The sequence below is a fragment of the Pezoporus flaviventris genome, unplaced genomic scaffold, assembly GCF_033815535.1.
Source record: "Pezoporus flaviventris isolate CSIRO_AGI_PZ_B2104156 unplaced genomic scaffold, CSIRO_AGI_Pfla_v1 ptg000023l, whole genome shotgun sequence".
NCBI classification, from domain to species: domain Eukaryota; kingdom Metazoa; phylum Chordata; class Aves; order Psittaciformes; family Psittacidae; genus Pezoporus; species Pezoporus flaviventris.
The window spans coordinates 12503432-12526512 of NW_026892571.1; the positions used below are offsets into that span (position 1 = coordinate 12503432).

Genomic DNA, 23081 nt, shown 5'->3' on the forward strand with positions numbered 1-23081 from the left:
CAAAGATGCTTTGAGTTGCATCTGTTAGAACCAGAAACTTATGATTACGTACTTCGGTAGTTTGTCCTAAGAAACTTGTTTTTGCCAAATTCTTTCCATGTACCACAGCCTTACATAGCCTGGGTAATTTCTTATCCAAATTGTCTGCTATGGCAAACATAGGCAGGGGAGGCAGTATGGGGCAATTGGTTACTGAGTGCTGTGTCAGCTCAGTGGTGCTGACAACAGTTTCATCTACTGTAATCAGACAGATCTGGAAAAAAATGAGAAGTAGATTTCTGAAGTGCTGCAAAGTATCTTAACCTTTTAGTCAAACCACAGTCAGCAACAGTTCAGTTGTGGACACTGCCACCAGCAGCAGTCCTTGCCTGTGCTGCTAGAGACTATCAGACTAACCACAGGAAAGGCAATCCGGATTAGACTAAAAGGGCATTTGTGGCTGAAAATGACACAGTAAGGAGTAAAACCAGAAGTCTGTGAAGAAGATAACTTTTCTTGAATGTCCAAAGGGTCATCAGGAGTGTTGTTCCTCATCTTCAGCCACAATGTCATCTTGTTTCTGCATAAACTGGGTTCTTCTGATCCTCTTGACAGGTAACTAAGTGGGTCTAAGTGAATAGGTGGAGCTGGATGGGGTTAACATGCATCAGTGTTTCTGAGGGCTGCAATGTTGTGTTACAACGGAAGGGTGACCATGTGGCACAGAAGCTGCATGTTTGTGTTATTGATAGAACTTTGTCACTGTGGCTCAGTATCTTCTTAGTCTTATTTCCTTTTTAAAGCAAAATGATATCGAGGGTATGTATGATGGTTTTAAAGATGTTCCTGCTAGTCTTATTATTGAATTATCTTTTGGGTTTTTTAGGTAATTACAATCTGAGATGAGCAGAGAACTTTAAATCATTTGAGAAAACATGTAAAATGGATATTTCACTTCAACTGGCCTTGTGAAGGGGACTGCTTAGGAAAACAGAGTAAAGGTCAACTGTGGCTTCTGGTGGTTTTTAGCCAATATGGAATTTTATTGGAACAAATAGATAATTTCTCCTTTTTTTGTTTTGATAATAATTCCTTTTTAATTCTCTTTTCTGTTCTGGGAAAATATTGTTAAAGGCAATAGCACTAAAAAAACAGGTTGCAGGGTGGTAGTAGTATAGGCAGCCAGGTGGTGGTAGGATAAGTTCAGCAGACAGAAAAGTTATGTCACAGATATTGTTCCTTGTAGTTCTTTATAAAGCCTTTTATGATGAGATTCATTTCAAGCTTGCTGTTTTATATTAAACAAAATACGTTAGTTTCAGAGATTAGTTTCTAGTGCGCTATTGTGGCAAAATCTCTGCATGCGGAGTGTTTTTAACTGTAATAGCTTAGGAAAATGACTGAGCTGGGCAAAACAACTTTTTCACAAGGGACAATTGCAATCAAGCCCATATAGGGCATGTGATCTACTGGTGCATGTTGGCAAATATGCCTTGGGGAGCTCCCTTCCTAATTACAGACTGCTAGACTTAATAGAGATAATTTGTTTCCTGTACTTGCTGCAGAGAATTCTATCCCTGAAACGTTAATACAGATAGATTTAAATATTTGCACATGATCCCATGTTACTGAATTGGGTTAGAAATACGTGGTAGTAAGAATATGGCAGACAGTTTTCTTTGAAGTACAAATAGATGAAATGTACAACTCAGGAGCCCTGCTGCATAACCTGTTAGAAGAAGGTGGCTACAGGCTGGCTATAACTGGATCACCAGAGCACAAATGATTTTGTATGGCACTTAACACAGCTTTTGTCAAAACCCTCCTAAAGGGAATATTGACTGGATTGGTCTAAATACAGCAAAATAAACTATTTCACAGTGATGAATGGGGCTGCTGGCTGCTAGGTCTCACTGTTCTAACTTGAATTGAGTGACACAACCTTCTGGAAACGTCAAAAATGACCTTTAATGGGAAACAAACAAGTTAGAAACTGCATAAGAATGAGGGAAGAAAATAAGGTAGTAAAAGAAGAGGGTATAAAATCTCTCAGAAAAGCTCTGAAAAATATCTCCTGGTAGGAATGGTCTAAATCTGGCATTAAGCAAGAACAAAGGGAATGCATTCAGTAGTGATCATTCTGATGAAACCTGCCTTTTAGTGGCTTTTCATGGAAAGGGAGGGAGGGTTTCCCCACAATGATTTTAATGACGGTCAATGTCCTGCTGTTCCTCCATGTGTGGCTTGGATTAAATCTAATCTAAGGCAGAAACTAACAAGATAACTGACTGGACGTGGCTAAAGAGATGCCACAGAGATGTGCAGATCCAAAACTCTATTTTCTCTTTACCTCTCTGCCTACCTGCAGGGGCGACAGAAAGTGTATTTCTTTCTTCTTTCTCTGGCTAGAGATGCATTCTGAACCAATCAGTTGCCCAAGTGTTATTCCTCACTGCTGGGATTCACATCTATTCATGGAAAACCTAACCCAGCAGTGCCTGGTGGTGTTTGCAAGATGGGAGGTACAGCGTCATGCAAGATGTGTGAGAAGCTTCCACTTGCATGCCCTGTGCTCAACAACTGTTTGTCTTTTTGTCCGCAGGCCCCACAATATCAGAATCAGTTGTGAAAGGAGAGGCTGGTCAGAATGTCACCGTGCCCTGCTTTTACAGTGTTAAGAGTACATATGACCTCACATCAATGTGCTGGGGTCGTGGCAGCTGCCCCTCTTCAAAGTGTTATCAGCCCATTATCTGGACAGACGGATGGAAGGTGACAGTACAGTATGACAGCAGGTATACGTTGAAAGGGAACCTGCTTGCGGGTGACGTGTCCCTCACAATCATGAATGCCAAGGAAGAAGACAGTGGGACGTACTGCTGCCGTGTGGAGATCCCAGGGTGGTTCAATGATCAGACTAGTAACCATGAGGTTGTCATAGAGAAAGGTGAGTGCAGAGGTGTGTTCTTGTGTGAGTACCATTGTGGTAAATCTGCTGCTGGGTCTGGATTTCAAAGCTTGTGGTGGAAATGATTTCTATAATCATCTATAGGACTGATCTTTAGGACTTTGCAGAACTGCTGCTACTGCTGTTTAAATGAAGCTGTCTTTGGCATTGCTGTAATCCCAGCACAGTCACTGCAATTAAAAAAAGGACATGGTGCTTTGTTTAATGGTGCACAAAGCTACTGAGCTTTCTTAGAAACACTATTTGAAGAATTCAAGGGAAAGGGCACCACAGTCTAATTAATTCATCCAGAGCATTATAGTTTTCATAGAAAAGGGTGGCTCATTTTCCCTGCTTGATTCTAGAATAAAGCACAGAGACAAAACATTAGCATAGACTTGTTGGTTTTAATAGAATCTTCCTCTGATTTTTAGGTTTTTGTCCTGTTTGTAAAAAGCATGATAATGTACAGAATAAGTGACTGGCAGATGTACTGTGTAGCTGGTGCTAGTGAATTTATTATAGAAACACTTTATTCTTTTCACCACATAAATTCACACTAAGGTTTATTGTAACGTATGTTGGTTTTGTTTTATTTTTTAATATCAGCTACGATCTCTACAGCAAGTCCTCACACTTACACCTCTGAACAGACCTCAGGTAACTTTTATCCAAGTATTAATCTCAATAGCATATATGAACTATATTGCAAATGGGGATCTTAGGAAACAAAATGACAGATGATAGAAAATTTGGCTAAAATTTATTAAACATGACCATAGAACCAGAGATCAGAACTTGAGTTTAAATTCTGACTGACTTTCTATAGAGTCCAACAGGAGGAATGTGTATACATGAGAGGAAGCTTGATTCCAGGTGTTACGCTTAAGTAGATGTTTTATTGGTGCTGTAAGCATTGTTTTCCTTGTGGCTGTTGTTTTGGTGTGTTGTTTTATTTGTTCTAAAATGTCTTCTGGAAATGCATCCCATGAACAGGAAACCACAATTTTGTAGGAGTTAGGTGTTTCCACTACCTAGTTTATTTGTTGCTTTATAATATAGAACTGTTTTACCGGGCTAGCTCAAGGTACATCTAATTCAGGACCCTGTGGCAGTCCATGGCACCTGACTAAGGAGGATTGTAGAAACAGGGCAGTAATCTTGTGCTACAGCACCAAAGTATCCTTCTGCCCTGCTATAACGTGTGTCTCAGGGGGCTGCCCACGTTCTCTGTAGCCTATGCATATTTAATAATGCGAGGCCCCTCCCTGTAGTGAAAGAGACAGTGAACAACTCGGTTTCTCCAATCCACTCACAAGTTTATAGGCTTGTATCATATACCCACTCAGCTACATCTTTTTCAGTCTGAAAGACACAACTTTCATTTCAAGTGCACAAGAGAGCTCATGGTGTAGATAACTTAATCTCTGGTTTTTGAACGCAAAATCAGGGATGCTTTTTGTATTTCTCCCTGTGTCTCTGATGTTTCCACCTACACAACTCTAAAGTGTTACAACAGTTGCGTTTCCTTCTTGGAAGAAGAAGTGAAAACTTTCTCAGCTGTTTCTGTTCTAGTTGCAGATAGCATGGCTTCCGATCTTAGAACTTACAGGTTTTCTTAACCTTGTGATGTCTTCCTCAGCTGCTGGTGGAACAATTTATGTTTTCAAACCACAAGTTAATACGTGCACGTTCATAGTGAGGGAGGCTGGAAAAGGCAGGTGGCCATATGTCGGAATAGTCCAGAATCTCCAATAGAAGAGACCAGTGAAACAGATGATCCTGTTCTCTTCAAAATAAAGTTTCTGGGATGAGGGTAACAATTTAAAACATCAAAGGAACAAGCTGGGGTTGTCATAATGTGAACAGGAAATTCTGTTTTCAGGAGGGTTGCATATCATCTGACAGCCCATGGAGAAACTGAGACTGATGGTATGGTAGACATGAGTTTATAGCTCTGAATTTTAAATACTGCAAATAGCTTTGCTCTGGGAAATTACCTCAAAATATGTGGCAGGTCCTTATGCAAACACATCACAAGTTGCTCGGTCTGTTTACTGTATAGCTGCCTGGGACTTTGAAAGGATCACTTGCTTTCTCTGACTCTGCACCACATTTTCAAGGCCCTGAGGTAACCTTAGTCAGTTTTCATCAGACAACCCATGTTTGCTTTAGGCGTCCAATGCCTCTTCATAGCTCCAGAAACAGAAGCCTACCTTGGATACTCCTTCCAAACACTGTGTTAAGGTAATAGTAAGACCTAAGTGTTACCTGGAAGGAATTCAAAGCTCTGAAAAGGGCATCAGAGGCTCAGTATTCAGTGTTTTGTGCTGCCTTCTGAAGGCATCAAACTCTTTGTGATACACAGGGCTGAGACTCCTGCTAGAGAGATACTTAAGTTCAGTAGTCCCAGGTTAGCAGTACAAATTCCTTCCTGTCAAAGCAGAATGGTTCCCTGTGCAAGTGATGTTTGTCTTGCCTTTTGTCAGCTCCTGGGAGTGCCAGCGAATCCTTTACCATCACAAGAACATGGCCATCAGTTTCTGCTTCAGAAGCTCCTCAGACCGTAAGCATCTCCCTTGTGCTATAGCATATCTAGACAAAATGGATAGACAGGAGGTTATTGGGTCATCCCTACAGTTCACTTGCACTGCTTTAGCTGGACTGCAAAAGAATGTTTTTTTTTTTGTAGTCTGCACGTTTAGTGAATGCTTATCTGCTCATTCTTAAAGAGGAAAAAATACAAAACCTGCTTTGCATGCATAAAGTACTTCCTACTAATGGAGGAAGAGCTTTGAAAACATCTATATTGTTTTTCAGGCCTCTGGTCCTTGCTCAAACATCTTGAACGTAACTGCAAACCTGCAGGTACAGGAGGATATGAGGGAGTGAAAGTTGCACCACCTAACAGCAGAGAGATGCTCTATACTACCATAAAATGGGGCTCAAACTGGGACTTTTACTACAGAGCTGCCAAAAACATAAATGGCCTTTGAGTACTGTATAGGCTTCTTGCTCTCGGTGCCGTTAATGCTCATCTGTTTTGTGTTTTACAGAACGTGTCTCTATCACTTCCCAGTCAGAAGCATTCACAAAATGAACTATACATTGGGATCGGTTTATCTGTGGTCCTTCTAGCCATCCTGATTTTGGCTCTGTTCCTCACTAGGCGTAAGTAGTTTCCACGGGTGGTTATTCAAGGATTGATTGCGTGTGCCAAATCACAGATGTCTTCTGCTTCAGGGAGGTGTGAGCTAAGATCTTTGGGTGGCCCCACTCTGCGCCCTGCACTGTAATTGCTTGCTTAGCTCTCCCCCTTTGCCTCTAGAGCACAGGACAGCAAAGCGTGAATGTGATATGAGCCCACCTCTCCCATCCCACTCCTTTCCTCTTCCCCATGCCTCAGTTGCCATGTTGTCCCAATCCTTCCCAATCATAATGGGAAGGGCACTGCTTTCATATAATTACGTCCAATATTTTTCTGTGTGCCAGACTTCCTGCATAGAGGCTTTCGGTTAGATTAAGCCATACGAATTAAATTTCATAGGAAATAATGGGACTTTCCTGTACTGAAAATATCTGCTTGAAGTTCCCTTATTTAGTTTCTTATACTTGATTTTTTTTTTTTTTTTGAACCCTCTACTTGCTTCTGATGGTTTAAAGAATTCTTTTTTCCTTTTTTTTTTTTTAATTTATTTTCATTCTTGATGGTCCTTAGAATATTTGTTCAATACAAAGAAGACGGGTGACTTTTCAAAGTAAGTATTCTGTTTCTGCTTGGGCTAATAGGACAAACTAGGTTGCAGAAGGAAAATATTGCCAGTAAGCAGACCAGTCCATTTCTTTTTTAATGTCAAGTTAATAGGACATATTGCAAAAAGAAATAACTAAATCCTGCTACTTACCGTTAGTTAGTAAGCGAAAATGAATGTAACTGTCAGTTCATTGCATTAGGAAGCATGCAAACTTTAGGTGTGGGTTGTCTCATAAGTGGAAAAATGATTCATTGTCAGTCATGTTTAGATAAGTGGGGTTTTGCATATTTTACATTATCCAGGGGGCTGGTTGATGTAGCTCTCTGCTCTCTGTTTCTATTGTCTGTTCTATGTTTAACAGCATGGCTTTTACTCTTTTGTGCAGCTTCGTTGCGTTTTGGAGGCCAGAAGGTGCAGGGAACCACAGTGCACTGGAAGATGATGTCCATGCAGAGGAAAACGTTTATATAGTGCACTAAGGACTGTATGCACGCTTGCCTTGGTCAGCACTGAGAGATCAAATGCCTTGAATAATGTTAGCTGCTGCCTCTGCTCAGCAGCTAAATGTGACTGGACTATTGAAGCATTATTCACATCATTGTGGTAAAACAAATAAAAGCTACACTTGTAATTAAAATCTTTTATCAGCCTGTTCCAGAAACAGAAACCCTACTGGCTTGAATGGAAATTTCCAGAATCTACTTATCAAACTCTAAAGAAAGTTACCATTATATTTATTATCTGCTTCAACTTCTCTTTTCCTTTTTGGAAAAAAAAAAGAAGGAAATGCCAGAATAGCAATTTCATCACAAAAGGAAAACCACACAGTTACAATACACAGTAAAGACAAACCTTTTTTTTATCTGCCAGTTACAAAAGAGTCTATGCTCTCAGGGGGCAGAAGCACCAGCTACACGAGTCCATGCCATCAGAGGGCAGAAGCAATTGGATAGCTGCCATGACAAAGATCATACATAATAAAACTTGATGTATTAGTATTTCAATACACATTTGGTTGAATTTCCATTGAAGTCAGATATACCCAGTCCTGGTAACAGCTCCATAATGCAATGTACTAATTCCTGTCCATCCACAATTAAATCTGGAGGAGCTATTGAACCTCCCATCATGGGCTCTCCTCAGAGCCTACAGGATCAGTATTTCCATGTGCAGAATACTCACAGCTTCTTTGCAGAGAACTATGACTAAATATGTTTTCCTCTGCAATAAGCATCACTTCTTCTATGTCTTTCTCTTTTTCACCTTAGATATGCAGTATAATGCATACAAATACATACATGCAGGCAGCAGTGCCCTGTGCTTTTTCATTACTTCCACTCATTTTGGTGGATCTTGGAGCAGCTATTTCATAATGTGCCCCAGACACGAGCAGGTGGCACGTGGAACCCTGTTAGCCCATTAAGAGGTCATCCAGCTGCACACAAGCTGCCATCACATTGAGTGTGGTAAGGTTGATGAGGTGCAAACTGATTTGTTTGAGACGGCTCTCTCCGTTCCCCTTCTGCCTGCAAGAAGCCACTAGATAGCAGCACAGGAGCAGAAAGCAAACCACATTTTCCTGGTTCTTCTCAGCACGCTTGGATTTTGGGTGGCCTTTTTCAATGCACTCTGCTGCATTTAGCCCAGTCTTGCGAAAGTAACAAAGCTGGTATGATGCTGCTTTCATCCTCTTCCTTCCCTTAACTCCTGCAACACAGTGACTGACTCCGTTTGGACAAGCTCCATGGAAAATGGTAGCTGGATACTGACAAAAATTTGTGCCCCAGGTGGGATTCAGCTGCTCCCTGCACTGGCATAAGCTGGGCATTGGCTCACAGCCATTGCTTGATGGTAGGTGGTGGGAAACAGAGTTGTAGTTAGGATCATTGCAGGGAAAATGTCAGCAGGATATTGGATGCATCAGGTTTCGTTAGTTCTCTTCCTGTCAGACCAGCTGGGACTGTATGTACTTGGCATTGTATGAACTGTACCTGGCAGAATACAGCAAATTAGATATTTTACTGACTGCTGCTTAACCTGTTTTATATTGTTGACAAAAGGATGCTGCTGAACTGTTGAGTATGTCCCCACTGGCTGCTGCTCAGGCTGCTCTGAGACATGTGAGGGTACACAGCAGCATTGCATCATCACTTTCATTCAGAATAAACTCAGAATAGTTCTTCCAGCTTCATGCTGCTTGAATCTGCTACTAAGTTGGCTACAGCAGCATCAGTTGGCTGGTGAAAGAAAGGCATCCTGACTTTGCTGGAGCCTAATCTATTGGGAGACTACTTCATGCCACATAATGTAGTGGTGGTGTGCTGGGTGAGGAAGTTAATGAGAGGTGGCATCCTACACTGATGTACTACTGAGTCCAACAGGTCTGCAAGGACAAGAGTCATCTGATGCTATGTGTGTGGGATGTTGAACAACTAATCCATCTCCAGCCTTCCTGTGCTACTCAAGATTTTGGAAACCTGTTCACAGTACCCCATAGCTTATCTTTTTTCGCAGACTGACTCACCTTGGACTACCGATCTGATTCTCCTGTGGAACTTCTTCCCATACATTTCACCATTCTTTTTGCCCTTCTTGGAATGCTTTCTGAATCTTAAAATATGCTCTTGAGGGGACTAGAATTACACATAGAATCCAAGGTAGATTTGCACAGTGGAGTAATGCTGTCTCCTGCTTTGTTTTTTATGGCTTTACTAATAACTGCCAGAATTTGATTTGCTTTTTTTTTCCCCCAATGCTACCAAGCAGAGGGGTGACATCTTTATGAGCTTGACTACTCATGATAAGCCCAAAATCTCATTCCTGAGGGGATAATGCCTGGTTAAAGCCCATCATTTTATCTTTTGAACTTGGAATATCTCTCCCGTTTGCACCATGCTCTTTATTTGCACAAAATTTTGTCTCTCTGCAGCTCTCCATTCTTGACCCTGGTGCCCTGAATTACTTCTGCTTTATTACTCATCTTTCCCAGGGAAGAACTTCCAGAGAACTTCTTTATCAATTTGTCAGTAAAAATGAACAAGTAAAAAGTATTTCTTGGAGATGGTGTTGCAGATCTTTGGGAAAGATGTTGTTTAGCAGAGAAAGCATTTGTGAGAGTGCCTCCAAGGCTGTCTTTGCAACTAGAAAATATGAAGCTGGAGAAAGAAAGAGAGGGGTCTTCAAGCAAAAGGAACAATCAGGGGAAATGAAGGATTAAGAAAACATAAGTGAAGACAAAGTCAGGTAGAGACAAAGCCAAATGTTTAGGAATGTAAGAGCACAAAGCTTGTTCTTGCTGCTCAGCCCTGCAGAATGGCAACGGGGCTTAAGGCGAAACAAATAGTATCTTGAAATCTCTGATAGTAGTTCCATACAGAGTGTCTTGAAAGAGGAAAGGAGAATAGGACAGAATGGGATAGGATAGAATAGTTCAGTTGGAAGAGACCTACCACCGTCATCGAGTCCAACTGCCTGACCACCGGGCTGACCAGAAGTTGGAGCATCTTATTAAGGGCATTGTCCAAATGACTCAAACACTGACAGGCTTGGGGCATCGACCATCTCCCTAGTAATCCTCTTCCAGTGTCTGACCACCCTCTTGGAAAAGGAATGTTGCCCAATGTCCAGTCTAAACCTCCCCTGGTGCATCTCTGAATCATTCCCATGCATCATATCACTGGACTGAGGAAGAAGAGCTCAGCACCTCCCTCTCTACTTCCCCATCTCAGGAAGCTGTAAAGCACAATAAGGTGGCCCCTCAGCCTTCCAGCCCTTCCTCCTGCTTTGTTGGCCTCCTCTGGATGCATTCCACTACCTTAACATCCTTCTTAAGCTGTGGGGCCCAGAACTGCACACAGTGCACAAAATGAGACCACACCAGTGCTGAACACAGCAGAATTGCCTCTTTTGACCGGATTCTACGTGCAAGCATAGGAAAGAAGCAGTTGCAGTACATAAAATCTGGAAATGGAGAAATGAGACTTCAGTGGGAAGTCTTTCCAGAGACTCAGCATCTCTGGAAAGTGTATGATCTAGTTTTCTCTCCTTTCACTTGCTGCCCCGGATCCTCCATCAGCTAAAATGTCCCATTTTGTGCTGTTCCGCTGGATAATGATACAGAGCTTTATAGGTGAGTCTTCACCTGCTTTTTGTGTGCTTGCTCAGAAAACAAGAACTTTGCAACATTAAAAGCAGCAACACGTGCTTTGTGAAAACAAAGCAGTGAAATGGGGTGTAATTGTATACAGAACTTCAAATGTTTTATGAACTTTCTGAGTTAATACTGATGGATATTTCTTTTTGCTTGGATGTTTTTTACTTTTAGAGCATGTGTGTGGTTTCTCTGTGTATGGGTTTGGTTAGTTTCCCTGTCCCTCCAAATGGTCTGATTTCTTTACTACTGTTAAATGCATACTGCTGGCTTTGCTTCTTCATCAGTCTGTCCACCCGACTATACAAGCCAAAAGTAATGAATTGAAATATTGGCAGAGTAATGAATGAATATGCGTGATAAACAAATGATTTTCTGAAACTCTGAGGGTTGTCTGCTGCTGTGAATTGAGGATGGGAAAGCATGGCTGGAGATTCCTCTCCTTTTACTTCTAAATGTTCAGCTCACACATCAAAGATCTGAATGCTATAAGAGACAGAAGTCAAGAAAGGGTAACGTGGGAGAATGGGTCTTGCAAGTGTGGTGAGTATCAGCTTTGTTTCCGCATGTGTTTAGGCATCAGCAGTGCAGTTTCCAAACTACCTGAGCTGGCTCAGGAATGTGGGTTCAGCCACTTCCAGAGGGACATGAGCTCCTAATGGGAGTTGTGCTTTCAAATCATTCAGGCATTTCAGGAAATTCTGTCTCTGATGACTAAATATTAATTGTCTAACCTCTGCCAGGATGAAATATTCCATATACATCTACAGCAAATGTTATGTTCTTAAATTAACCTGAAAAGCAGTGTGAAAGATCAGTCAGTGCTGGGATACACTGAGGGGCAAGAGGTGATCTATGCCCCTTTTGAGGCAAAACAACACAACCTCCATGGTATCTGCTGTACAAGTGGAGCTTCTCTTTCCTTGCCTTATCTTCAGCCTCAAAATAAACTGGAGCCTCCACTGGGTCTTATTTTAAAAAGCTTTCTTATGCACACAGCTACTGAAGGATGACAGACTTTTTGTAACCTTCTCTTTAACTCAGCTCAGTACTGAGAATAGGTAGGCTTGAGACCCAGCGGGCATTTAAATGCTTCTTTTTTGTTTATCAGTCATTTTCTCTGCAATTTCATCAGAACAGAAACTTCAAGAAGAAACAAAAAATTAGGATTGCTGGGGAAAAGATGCTGAGTATCCTGTATAGAGAAGGAAAAATGTTCCAGAAATAGATCAAGAAAAGAAACCCTTTTCCAACCAGTTCTGTTGGCTGGAGGATGTATTTCTTTGTCCACCCAATGTCCAGTCTACAGGGGACAAGACCACTACAACAGCAACTACTTGAGTTACTGCTTAATACCAATTGCCACTGAGGGTTGGTTCAGGAGAGACTGTATATAAATATATCTGTATGAACTGAACAATTATGAATGCCCCTTTCTATTTTGAAAGATGATTTTTAAACATCTTGAGTCCATTTCTCTCTCACATGGATTAAGGATTTAGAGTGGCAAACTTCACTGACTTCACTGGGACTACCCAGGCATAGCTGACGCTCAAGTTCAAATCTGGATGCCTGGAAGAGTCACTGCCATAGACAAGGGTAGGATTCCTCTCACAGTAAGATGAGGGTGTCCCAATATAACAGCCTCCAGAACCTGCTAATGTCAAAAACTTGTTCATTCAGTTCTATTTACTATTACTTTTGGAAAACGTGTTGGTGGAAGAGGCTGCAACTGAAAATGAAGTCATTTAGTCGCTTTCCCTACCAGCCTGCAGTACAGGCAGATGTGAGGCACATTAGCGTCACATAAATCAAAAGAGGATTTGAAACTGCAAACCCCATAACTTTCCAGTGCCAATACTGGTGGGAAACGGCACTGGAGACTCCCTGGTGCCTTGTATCTGCCCTCTTCTTCTTTTTATGTATTTATTTATTTAGTAAGTTTAGGGCTCTGCTTCTTTTGGAGAGAAGAGCAGGCAAATCTTCATTTGTTAAAGTGCTACTTAACGAAGCTGCTTTGATGCTGTGCTGGACTGGGATGAAATAAGAATAGGAGATGAACCTATTTCTCTTCAAGCAGCAGTGACCTTAACTCCAGGAACAGTTCAAGCTGGTCTTGGTTTTGCAGCATCTTTGTTGGGGTGACTTGATGCTCAGTGACTAAACTTCCGCTCCCTAAGGGGCACTTTCAAGGTCAACTGGATGAACTGTTTTGTTTTATCATCACAGAAAGAGGCTGTTTTGTCTGTTTGTTTTGCTGTAACAAGACAAATGAACCTACCCTTTCCAAGGACTAAAACAAGCAGCCATCTTTCAAAGCCTTATCCTGTATTCAGGAATTCAATTTTTTGGCACATCCTGCCTTCATTTCACTGCAACAGCTTCTGCCCTTCACACCATATTGCATGTTGTTTTGTCTGCCTCTACTCTTTTTGCATTTGGAGCTGTGGAAACCTGAATGAGTTGGCTTATCTTGCCAATGGGATAAGCAATAATGAAGCTGAAATGTCATCCCAATAACAAGTCATGAGGCAGCCTGCCACAGACTAAAACCTCACCTGGGGAATAGTCCATTAAAGACAAAACAAAAGAGACATGGACACAGTTGGTAGCATCTGTTTGCTATCTGGGAGTCTTGCCAAAAAGGAAAGGCATTCAAACAGCTGGCAAAATAGAAATGTTTGGCAAACCAGGGCCAAACCTGGTGATAACAGCAGCGACTGCTGTAAGTCCTCTTTGGGGTAAGTAAGCTGGCCATGAGACACCAGATCTGAAGGATGATCCTCTTGCTGCAGCAGAGGACTAGCTCTGGATGTTCTCCAGGTCCCTCAGTTCCTGCTCCACTGTATGTAAATGATAACATGGGGAAAAAGGCAACAAGGCACAAGAAGGACCAACACAGACTTGATGAATGTAAACCAGAAAATATTTTCTCCTGTATGGGAGCCTTTTTTGCATAGTGCCTTTTATGAAGAAGAAATCACTTTTAGGGCAATCTGGGAGCTGCATAGACAGTTAAGAGGGAGCAATATGTACCAAAGGTTCAAAGCAGATGCTAAGGTGGATATTGGCTCTAAACACCAAGTAAAGCTGGTCATTAGAAGTAAGAGCATGAGGAAAACATGAATGTGCCCCTTTTAACATCAGTATAATGCTAGCAGTTAAAGCTTCTATGTACACAGTACTCTGCAAGGTAAGTGGGCTCAACTTGTCTGCAAGTTGACAGGGCTTGCTCAGAAACAGAAAAAGCAGTGTGCTTTCTGAGGACAGGTTCCCATAGACAGATCCTGCTCTTCTGCCAGCTTAATTAAGTCTGAATTTCACACGTGAGGAAGCCTTTTGGACCCTGCTATTGAGACTGTCAGTGAAAGGCAACTGTGACAGCATTTCTCTTTTGAAGGAGATGATGGTGGTCTGAGGCAACCAGATGCATTCCACACCAGGCTGCTGAACAACTTTCAAACAATCTCTTAGGAGAGGAGCAGAGTTCCAAGTTCCATTTGCACAGGTCTAGGCTGCACTTGGGCTGCCAATGACAGACCTCAGCTTCCCTCACCATGTCTGATGTGAGTGATGTGTTTTGTGAGCCCTCCAGCAGCAAGCCAGTGTCTGTGAGCTCTTGGCTGTGACCTCTGGTGCCCCCAGGCACTAACTGCCACAGGCAACAGGGGAAGGCTTGGGGGATCAGCAACTGTGGCCTGCCTAAAGCAGGGGTGTTTCTTTTCCTGCCTTATTGTTTTGCCTAGTTAGAGTCATGCACTGGGGACTGTCAACACTCCTCTTTCCTTGTTCTTCCTTGACAGTGCATGCCACATCCGAAGCTGTCATTACAGGAGTAGTAGGGCAATCCGTTAAGTTGCCTTGCTTCTACAAGGTGGCACGACACAAGGACATCTCCGATATGTGCTGGGGCAGAGGTCCATGCCCGAATTCAAAGTGCAAGAACAAAGTTTTGCACACCACTAGAAACAGGGTGACGTACAGGATATCCCAGCGATACAGTCTCCGGGGCTATATTTCCTATGGAGATGTGTCTCTCACGATTGCAAATGTGCGGTCAGAAGATGCAGGTACATACTGCTGCCGCGTGGAGATCCCGGGTTGGTTCAATGACATCAAACAGAACATACAGCTGGAGGTGGACAGAGGTGAGTCTGGGGCCCTTTGTGATACAGCCAGCAGGGAGGAACCCCTCACTGAATAGGGGTTTAAAACTGGAAGTTGTGTTATGTGTGCTTTTTTTGTTTGTTTGTGGTGGCAAAAAGTGTTTTTCCTAAATTCTATGGTTTCCAAGGGAGGTCTGGAATTGTCAATTTCAATCACACTCAATGAGCAGTTTTGATGAGAAATTAGTAACTTTTACCTTTTTTGGTTGTTTTTTTTTTTCCTTTCAAATGAAATATTTAATTTCTCGTTGTGTAGCTGTATTTCAAAATATTTTGCAAAATCATAAAATTTGCAAGTTTTTGGGTTCTAGCACACAAGGTTCTGGCCCTTCCTTTTGTGAGAGGGTCAAGGAGGAGACCTATCAAAAAAAAAAAAGGCAAATCTGGGAATTTCTCTGGCTGGGGCATGCTTTCTGTTAAGTAAACAACCTTTTAAATAATGACTCACCCACCTTTATTCTCGGTATCTTAGCTGCTAATTTTGAGTCATTTCTGGGTTGGCTTTCACAGGGTCGGTTGTTGATGCTCTGATCCAGCTTTCCTCTTGGCTATGTTTTCTCCATACAGCCCCGCCAGTGATAACAACCACCACGAGAAGGGCTCCTGTTTCTCCCACAGTTTTTAGGGAAACAACTTCTGCTCTCCCAGCAACTTCTGATGATCAAACCACAGCAGAGACCCCAGTCCTCCTGACAACCACCGTCCCTGAAGCAACAACTGCAACCACCAGCTTCCCAGCAGTGACTACACCAGAGCCCATTGCTCCCCTAACATTTGCTGTGACAGCAACTATGGTGACAACCAGTGCTCTCCCAGATTTTTCAACTAGATTCGAAGCAGTTGATGTGACAGCTGAATATGACTGTGTGTTCTGCTCTGAAGAGTCTGTCGCTCTTACCGACAGTACGAATGGTAACCAGTACCAATCCTTTCCTATTTTCTGTGTAGATGGTCTATGTAAGCCTGACTCTGGCATTATAGAAACACTCCAGATACTTATATTTGTATCTGGGAAATTTTCTCCAAGATGCCTATAGGTATATTTCAGTCGATTTAAGGAAACGCAGGTCAAATGTTGTGGATGATGCCAGACTGGGGTGAATAGCCATGATAACCAAGGGTTAGGCTTACACTGAAAGGAGTTTCAACATGTTGAAGAAATAATGTGACAGAAACCTCATGAATGAAGGTTTTTCATGAACAGAAATAAACGCAAAGTCCTGCACTTGGGATGGAGTAAGCCGGCTTCACTCAACTATGTGCTGATTTTTGTCTTGATTCGGGAAAGACAATTGAAAATGGTCTGCTGAAAAGGTTGGTTTAGAGCATGTTCTGCTTGAGCAATAACATCAGTGAGACTTCAAAACGTGCTTAAAATTGAGTACTTATACTGTCATCCCATATGAAGCCTGGTGTTATTATTAATACTTAGTTAATCAGTCACATTATCATCCTAACCATTCTTTGGTTGCTACTTTATCCATATCAGTGACTTCTCTCCACAGATTGATGTCTGCTCACAAGGCTGTTTTTTGTGCATGCTTTGGGTCTTCTATCACTTGAAGTTCTTTCAGACCTGAACCTCTAAGGGCAGCTTTTCTGTACCACCTCTTGTTTTCCAGCCATAACAACTCATCACAGTTAAACTTGTCAACAATTAACTACATCCACAGCTGAACAGTTAAAACATTTAACCACTGGCCATGCTAGTAAAGTACATCAGTTATCTGGGTAGCATGAGCTGCAGATATGAAAACCGAGGTGCAGTTTCACCAGTGCAGATGCAGAACTTTGCAAGCAATTATGAATGCCATATGAAGACCTTCCAAACCAGTGATCTTTATAAACATTATACTTTTATAAGCATTATATTTTACTTTGTTTCAGTGACTACTGTATTCCCAAGCACGCTTCTGACTGCAGAGGGAACTAAAAGCACTAACACTTCTCTCATGGAGGAAGGGGTGCCAACTGCAGGTGAGTGGAATAATGGGTGCAAATTCAGAAGTTGCATGTTCAGAGAAATGAAGACAATGTCATAAGAAAAAGTATTGACTGTTCTTAAGAGTGTACCAGACACGTACTGAGAGCTGCTCATTGCACCTGGAAGTAAGAAGTATCTGGGATCCACACAGAAATCATTTGAAATCAGGATGTAACAACAGCAAAACATGTTTTTAAGCCTCCAAAGGAAGTAGATTTTGAGTCATTCACTACTGTCAGGTATCTCAGGTCTGAGAGAAGAGCTGGTCTTTGTCACCATCCAAGCTGAATTCTTAGATACCCGATTTGTCATCACTGTGAGCTCATTGAGCTTTCCATTTTAAATCCTCCCTAAGTGTTAAGAGCTTTGAAACTCACTGAATATATTTAGCCAGATGTGGCTGCAGGTTCAGCTTTCCAGTGCTCACCATGTGTCCTTGGTCATGATGGGAAGCAGCAGGCAATTACCACAACTATCAATCCTTCAAGAGAAAGGGAACTGGTAAACAAATTCATAACATCATCTGAGACATGAACAAACTTAGATGAAGTTTGCACTTTGTGTCTCTCAGTCAAGTATAAAAGTAGCATGGCTCAAGTTATTCAGGTGTGATAATCTGCCCACCAGACGCCCACAAATGAAAACCTAAACCAAGGAAAGCCAAAAGTCAGGGATGACATACCATATTTGGCTGTTAAGAGAGTCTCTTTACTTTCAAATAGTGCCAAGAAACTCTTCATTCTTAAAAACACAGTATTTGGATTTTTGCAAGCCTTCTTTTGCTAGACCTTTAGACTTACAGCAGAGAGAGTGTTTAGGAAACTGCTCTTTAATGCCTCTGGAGACAGCTCACAGAAGCACTAAACTGGTCTCTTGAACATTTGTGAGGGTTTCTCACCCCTGTCTCACTTGTCATCTTTCTGATACAGTTCTGAGTAATGCCTGTATTCTGCCATTGTAAGTAAGAAGTTCTGTGAAGGGTCTTACCTCTGGGATTCTGGGGGCAGCTGAAGTTATGACTGTTGGTTAGAAACAGCAACCACAAAAGCAATAATAGCAGAAAATATACGGTGCTTATGTGAGTCATGTACAGTCCCACCCATGCTAAAACTTGTGTCATGCTATTTCCAAGACCAAACTGTCATAATGCGTGAAAATGCTGCAGCACGACTGAGCACTGTCTAGTAAGAGCCGTAAGCCAAGTTAAGTACTTAGCCTCCTCTGTGAAATAATGCACTAAATAGACCAACTTTAGCCTTTCTGTAATGTAAAGGAAGGCTGATTTGTTGCTGGGCTCTGTATTGTTAGCATAGTGGCTGGCTGAGAAAACCAAGGACAAGAGAGCCCTCCACCTCCAAACACAGCTCTAGCCACATAGGTCGGGTTAGCTAGCTCAATTGGTTGCTGCTGACCAGGTTCTGATTTAGTGTCTCTTCTGTCTTCACCTGCTTTCCCAACAGCAACAAATCCACCAGTGCCAACCACACTGGAGACCCCAAAGAGAACCCTTGCTCCTTTAAGTGTGGAAAGTAAGCAGGAATGCTTGCTCCCGTCAGGCAGGCTGCAGCATGATGCCAGGAGGTTCAGTTTTGGCTTGTGGGATGTGCATGTCAGAGTGAGATGTGCTCTTCTTGTGTATGAGGGGGTAGTTCTGCTGAACTTTAATTCTCTTCTGAGAGAGGAAAAGAGGGGTGTCATGAAACAGGTGCATGGCAAAATGCAATATTCATAAAAATCCCAATCCCTGGGATTTTTAGCACTTGCTAGGGTTTTATTACATACGTTTAGCTGTAGTGTTTATTAGCTATAGTCTATTTTCTACTCCAGTGCAAATTTCTACAGCTACAGTTGCATGTGAACTACCTGTGCCCTGTGCGTGTCTTTGAGAAAAAGCAAGCATGTTGTTTGGTACATGGAGACAAATCAACTCGGCTTTCACAGGCAGCTGATCAGAGCTGAGAAATTTGGGAGAGATCAGCTCATTCAGTGAGTGCCATACTCTGAAAAGTAAAAGAAAAGAAAGAAGGATAAAACAATTTTTTTTGTTTTTTTCCTAATGGGATTATTTGTGACCATCTGATCACCCCATCATAATGTGACATTGCAGGTGTCTCATGCATTTAAAGTTCGCTCATATAGATGTGCCTCCACAAATGACTCCTCGGGTCCCTGGCACATTTTGCTCAGATGGAGGCTGCATGGTTGTTCTCCTGTCAAGCCTCTGAAAGCACTGCTCATCACAGTCTTTCTATACACTAGGGCATGACCTAAGGCAGAGGAGCTTTCCTATCACAGGATGTAAGTTGAGGTTTTGATTCACTAAGCTGAGTGACTCCTCTGGTTTAAGATGCCGCTAAACATCAGGTGCTTCCTGTGACAGATCAAGTGCCCCAAATACTTAAATACTTCAGTACTCTGTAGCATGAGATCATGACGAGCCAAGGCCCAAGCCTAGATCAACTTTTTGTGACTTTAAACTCACTATCAAAAGTAACAGAGTAGGATCACAGGATAACAGTAGAATGCTGCGCTGAGCATTCATTTAGCTCATCCCTATTTCAAAAGCTTAGGAATCTAGAATTGAATTACTCTTAATATCCCTAGAGAGAGGGAAAAAAATCTTCATAGAGATTTCTTAAATTTGTGGTAAGTTATCAGAACATTAAGATGTTTCCTGTGGTTTTCAGTCCTAGTGCAGCTGCCAGAAACTGCAATCACACAGAAGTCTGGCCACAAGTAAGCTGAGGCAGGTCATCCGGTTAGACTAGTACCTTGCTTACTACCTCTGCTTTCTATGACATCTTGTCATGCTTACAGAAGTGAAAACTCCTTCAGAGCAGGCAAGTTTCTACTGCCTTGCTTCATGGGCTATCCCTGGGAAGCCTCCTCTTCCCTTGATGAAGATTGACATTTCCCACTGACTGCCTGATATATCATTTGTGGTGGGGACAGATTGTTCCTTTTTTGTTGCAATGTGCTTTATTTCCCCTACTCAGGGCCAGATTTTGCCCTCCTCATTCTTTGAGAGTTCATTACTCCTTGACTAACGAAGTGACAAGCACTGTGGCCCTTACTTGTTGAGGTGATCATGCCAGTACTCATTTCAATCTCTGCTGTTTTCAGGGATTTCATCAAGTTTTGAGGTCACGGCTGAGAAACATGATGATAATGGAGATAAGGTAAAACCTCCTCTAAGTTTCAAGAGTGTTGAACTTGAGGCCAGAAGGTCAGCGGGACATTGTACTGATTTTGAATGTATTCATATTAAAGTGATAGTGTTCAGAGAAAGTAGCTTGAACTTCTGCTTAGAAGCTCAGGAACCACCTATTAATCTTTCCAGTGGGTAGAGCCAAAGCCTGTGACCATCCCATCTACCCTGGACAATTCAGAAAAACCTCATTCCCCTGGCACCCCTGTAAGAGAGGCAGAGGAAGCATCCTCGAGGTGTAACCGGGAAAAAGGCAACTTATGAGGGTTGTTGCATTTCCCTGTCTCCCATTAAGAGAAGGATGAGGGTCATTAAGCTCCTGCTTTAGACACCTTATTAGGAAGTTCATGTTAAGTGGGATAAATCTGGGCTCAAATGCATCAGAAGATGTATTAAATATTTAACAGGTAGTTCATGTTGTTTATCATGATCAACCTGATGTGCCTTCTCCATACTTTATACAGGAAAGCTCAGAAAAACATTGCGAACTCCAGCCCCATGCAGATATTTCATAGCCACTAGGACAACCCAGTCCTGTGGGGATAGGTCTGGAATAAACTTGCTTTTAAAACCTTTTCAGGTTTTTTTCTCTTCTCCCTTCCAGTTTCCCATCTATGTCTTTCTCATCGCCTGTCTTGTTGTGGTGCCCGTTCTTTTCATACTGGTGCTCTCATTGTTGCTTCGGAAACGTAAGTATCCCTAAGCACATAATTGATTAATGTTTCTAATGCTGGCCTAGTGCAAATGTCCTTCTGTATCTCTGATTAATCTTCTGGCAAATCTGCCATGGCCTCCGTGACAACACTCTGTTCATTTTATGGGAGCTAATGTCCTTACTTCAGGACTGTGTCACCAAGAAGAGACCAGGGACCATGAGCTGGTGGGGATGCAGCAGGAGGAAGACTGTGCAAAGAACCTGTTCACTCACTTGCTGCAGGTCTGGCTCATCTTGTTGGCTCTTGCTTTATATTAAAGTAGTCCCTTAGTTTCCTTGAATTGCTTTTGACAAGCATGGGTGTTACTTAAATCAGAATGAAAGCCTTTATTTCCTGCTTAGCCCACAGAAATTTTGCAGCTTTCTATCTTTGCTTCTGAACTCATTTGACAGATTCATTAGAATTACAGATTTCTTTTGCCATTGTGACATTAATATTATTTTGCTTCTAGGTAAACACACAAAGAAGTTTATAATAAAAAGGTAATTCATTTTGTAATTTCCTATTAAAAGTTCCAATGTAATTTTTCTTAGAGGCAGGGAGGCATTGGCCACTGATTGTAACGGGTGTAATAACAGGTTGTGGTGATGATCACCAAAGTTGTGTTATGAGCAAGCTTCAGATAACCCCAGAAAATCAAACAGTGGTTCCTGGATGCTGTTTCTATATAGCAATGAGCAGACATCCAGAGCACTAAAGAACTCCAGCAACCGGTACTTACTGTTATGTAGTGGCCTCAGGTTAAGGAAACACACAGTATGCTTTACTCTTTGATCAAATACCAGCACATGACCCTGGTGGGGTTATTTTAAAGAAACAAAGAGATAACTGTTTAGGATGATCAACCAGCAAAATGATTGCTCAAAAGGGATCAGGGATTTATGGACAGGCCTCCATGGACTGTCAATTCACACCAATACCAGCAGGATTCTTTGAAGCAGCAATGTGCTTTTGGCCTATCCGGAGTGATCTATGCTTCTCACTACAGCCATGGACCAGCCGAAGACCTTGAAAACATTTTCAGTGGCACTGAAGGAGAAAACAACATGTTTTCCCTGTGAAGAGCTCCTACATCGCCTATAGATGCCATGGAAAATAAAAAGGTTCTGTTTCATGCTTCATTGAGAGATACTTATGAGCCCAAATCTATCCATGGGTGTAAACCAAAGGCCCAAGCTTCAGCTACAGAAATTAAAATCCTGTTGCAAATTATGCCATGTAGCCTTTAAAAATTATTGCATAAAAAAGCTTCTTGAGAGGAACACCTATGCATTATTCATAGATGTTTCTTGCATCTGCCTTCTGACTACTACCCTGTTACACAGCTGAATTTGTTTTTCTCCATTTTTACTAATATTCTTCCTTGAATACAACTTATACTGTGAGGAAAAGAAGAGAGAAAAAATAATATGAAATGCTGCCTAACTTCAAATTGCCTAAAAAAGAAAAAACCCAACAAATAGAATTCTTATTGCTTTTATGTAATCAAGAGAAAAATTAAGACACAAGAATGCTGTGACTATAAATCAAAAATGCAGATTACTTAAGGGGTACCAGTGCTGCCTGTGATTCAGCATGTTTGGATGACCCTTGGAGACTATGTTAATAAACTTTGTAATTTACTGCTAGCAATTGTATTTATTATGCTACATCCTAAGGCATTTGAATAGGATTTAGTTATTCCCCAGATGTTGGAATGACTGGTGTGCTGTCTCAGCTCTCCAAAGAAGTACTGCAGCATTTCCAGAGGTGGGAAAATGCCCAGAAGATCAACCTGCAGAGAAATTTTTCTACCCTACCCCCACAAACCCCCATACCACTCATTTGTAAGTCCATGTCCCTTCCATCAATGTGCATAGAAGATCCCCAGTCTTTTGTTTGGAGTTGCTTTTTGGTCCTCACAACAGTGACCTGTAAAATCCAGAAGCTTTCATGATGGAGCCTGCGGGGCAATGCAAAACTGCACCATGCGGCCCCAGGATGCTTCACTTAGGGTTCCAGCACCCAGTCACAGGTTAGCATAATGCTGTCTGGCTGGGTTTTGTATGGATGAGACTGGGGTGCCCAGTGCTGCTCATTTATCTTTTAGAGGTGTTGCAGTTGAGATGCATGACACAGAGCATAACCACCTCTTGAATACTTGGACATTGCTTCAGGTGCCCATGCAGTGTGGTTG

The 23081-nt window shown here is 42.0% G+C and overlaps 2 protein-coding genes across 4 annotated transcripts; both read left to right on the forward strand.

Annotated features, from left to right (window-relative positions):
- Positions 1-85: 85 nt before the first annotated feature.
- Positions 86-7318, forward strand: LOC133271060 (hepatitis A virus cellular receptor 1 homolog). Of its 2 annotated transcripts, XM_061456819.1 has the most exons (8): positions 86-594; positions 2582-2926; positions 3536-3586; positions 5416-5492; positions 5747-5794; positions 5983-6097; positions 6645-6684; positions 7067-7318. In XM_061456819.1, the coding sequence occupies exons 1-8, from the start codon at positions 546-548 to the stop codon at positions 7158-7160; spliced, it is 819 nt and encodes a 272-aa protein (XP_061312803.1). In that variant the 5' UTR covers positions 86-545; the 3' UTR covers positions 7161-7318. The 2 variants fall into 2 exon arrangements, with proteins under 2 accessions (XP_061312803.1, XP_061312804.1); XM_061456820.1 differs by lacking the exon at positions 3536-3586.
- A 3160-nt stretch (positions 7319-10478) lies between these two features.
- Positions 10479-22533, forward strand: LOC133271059 (T-cell immunoglobulin and mucin domain-containing protein 4-like). Of its 2 annotated transcripts, XM_061456817.1 has the most exons (9): positions 10479-10810; positions 14635-14979; positions 15565-15909; positions 16885-16974; positions 20105-20160; positions 20794-20878; positions 21032-21126; positions 21357-21387; positions 21894-22533. In XM_061456817.1, exons 1-8 carry the CDS (start codon positions 10762-10764, stop codon positions 21378-21380), a joined length of 1089 nt encoding a protein of 362 aa, XP_061312801.1. In that variant the 5' UTR covers positions 10479-10761; the 3' UTR covers positions 21381-21387; positions 21894-22533. The 2 variants fall into 2 exon arrangements, with proteins under 2 accessions (XP_061312801.1, XP_061312802.1); XM_061456818.1 differs by lacking the exon at positions 21032-21126 and having other exon boundaries at positions 10480-10810.
- Positions 22534-23081: the final 548 nt, after the last annotated feature.

Excerpts from the sequence above, each read along its gene's own strand:
- LOC133271060 (XM_061456819.1), top strand. The coding sequence starts at position 546 with ATGTCATCTTGTTTCTGCATAAACTGGGTTCTTCTGATCCTCTTGACA. Across the intron at positions 2,927-3,535 it reads TGAGGTTGTCATAGAGAAAG|CTACGATCTCTACAGCAAGT; the intron begins GTGAGTGCAGAG and ends TTTTAATATCAG. Across the intron at positions 5,795-5,982 it reads ACGTAACTGCAAACCTGCAG|AACGTGTCTCTATCACTTCC; the intron begins GTACAGGAGGAT and ends TGTGTTTTACAG.
- LOC133271059 (XM_061456817.1), top strand. The coding sequence starts at position 10,762 with ATGTCCCATTTTGTGCTGTTCCGCTGGATAATGATACAGAGCTTTATA. Across the intron at positions 16,975-20,104 it reads GGAAGGGGTGCCAACTGCAG|GGATTTCATCAAGTTTTGAG; the intron begins GTGAGTGGAATA and ends TGCTGTTTTCAG. Across the intron at positions 21,127-21,356 it reads TGTTCACTCACTTGCTGCAG|GTAAACACACAAAGAAGTTT; the intron begins GTCTGGCTCATC and ends TTTTGCTTCTAG.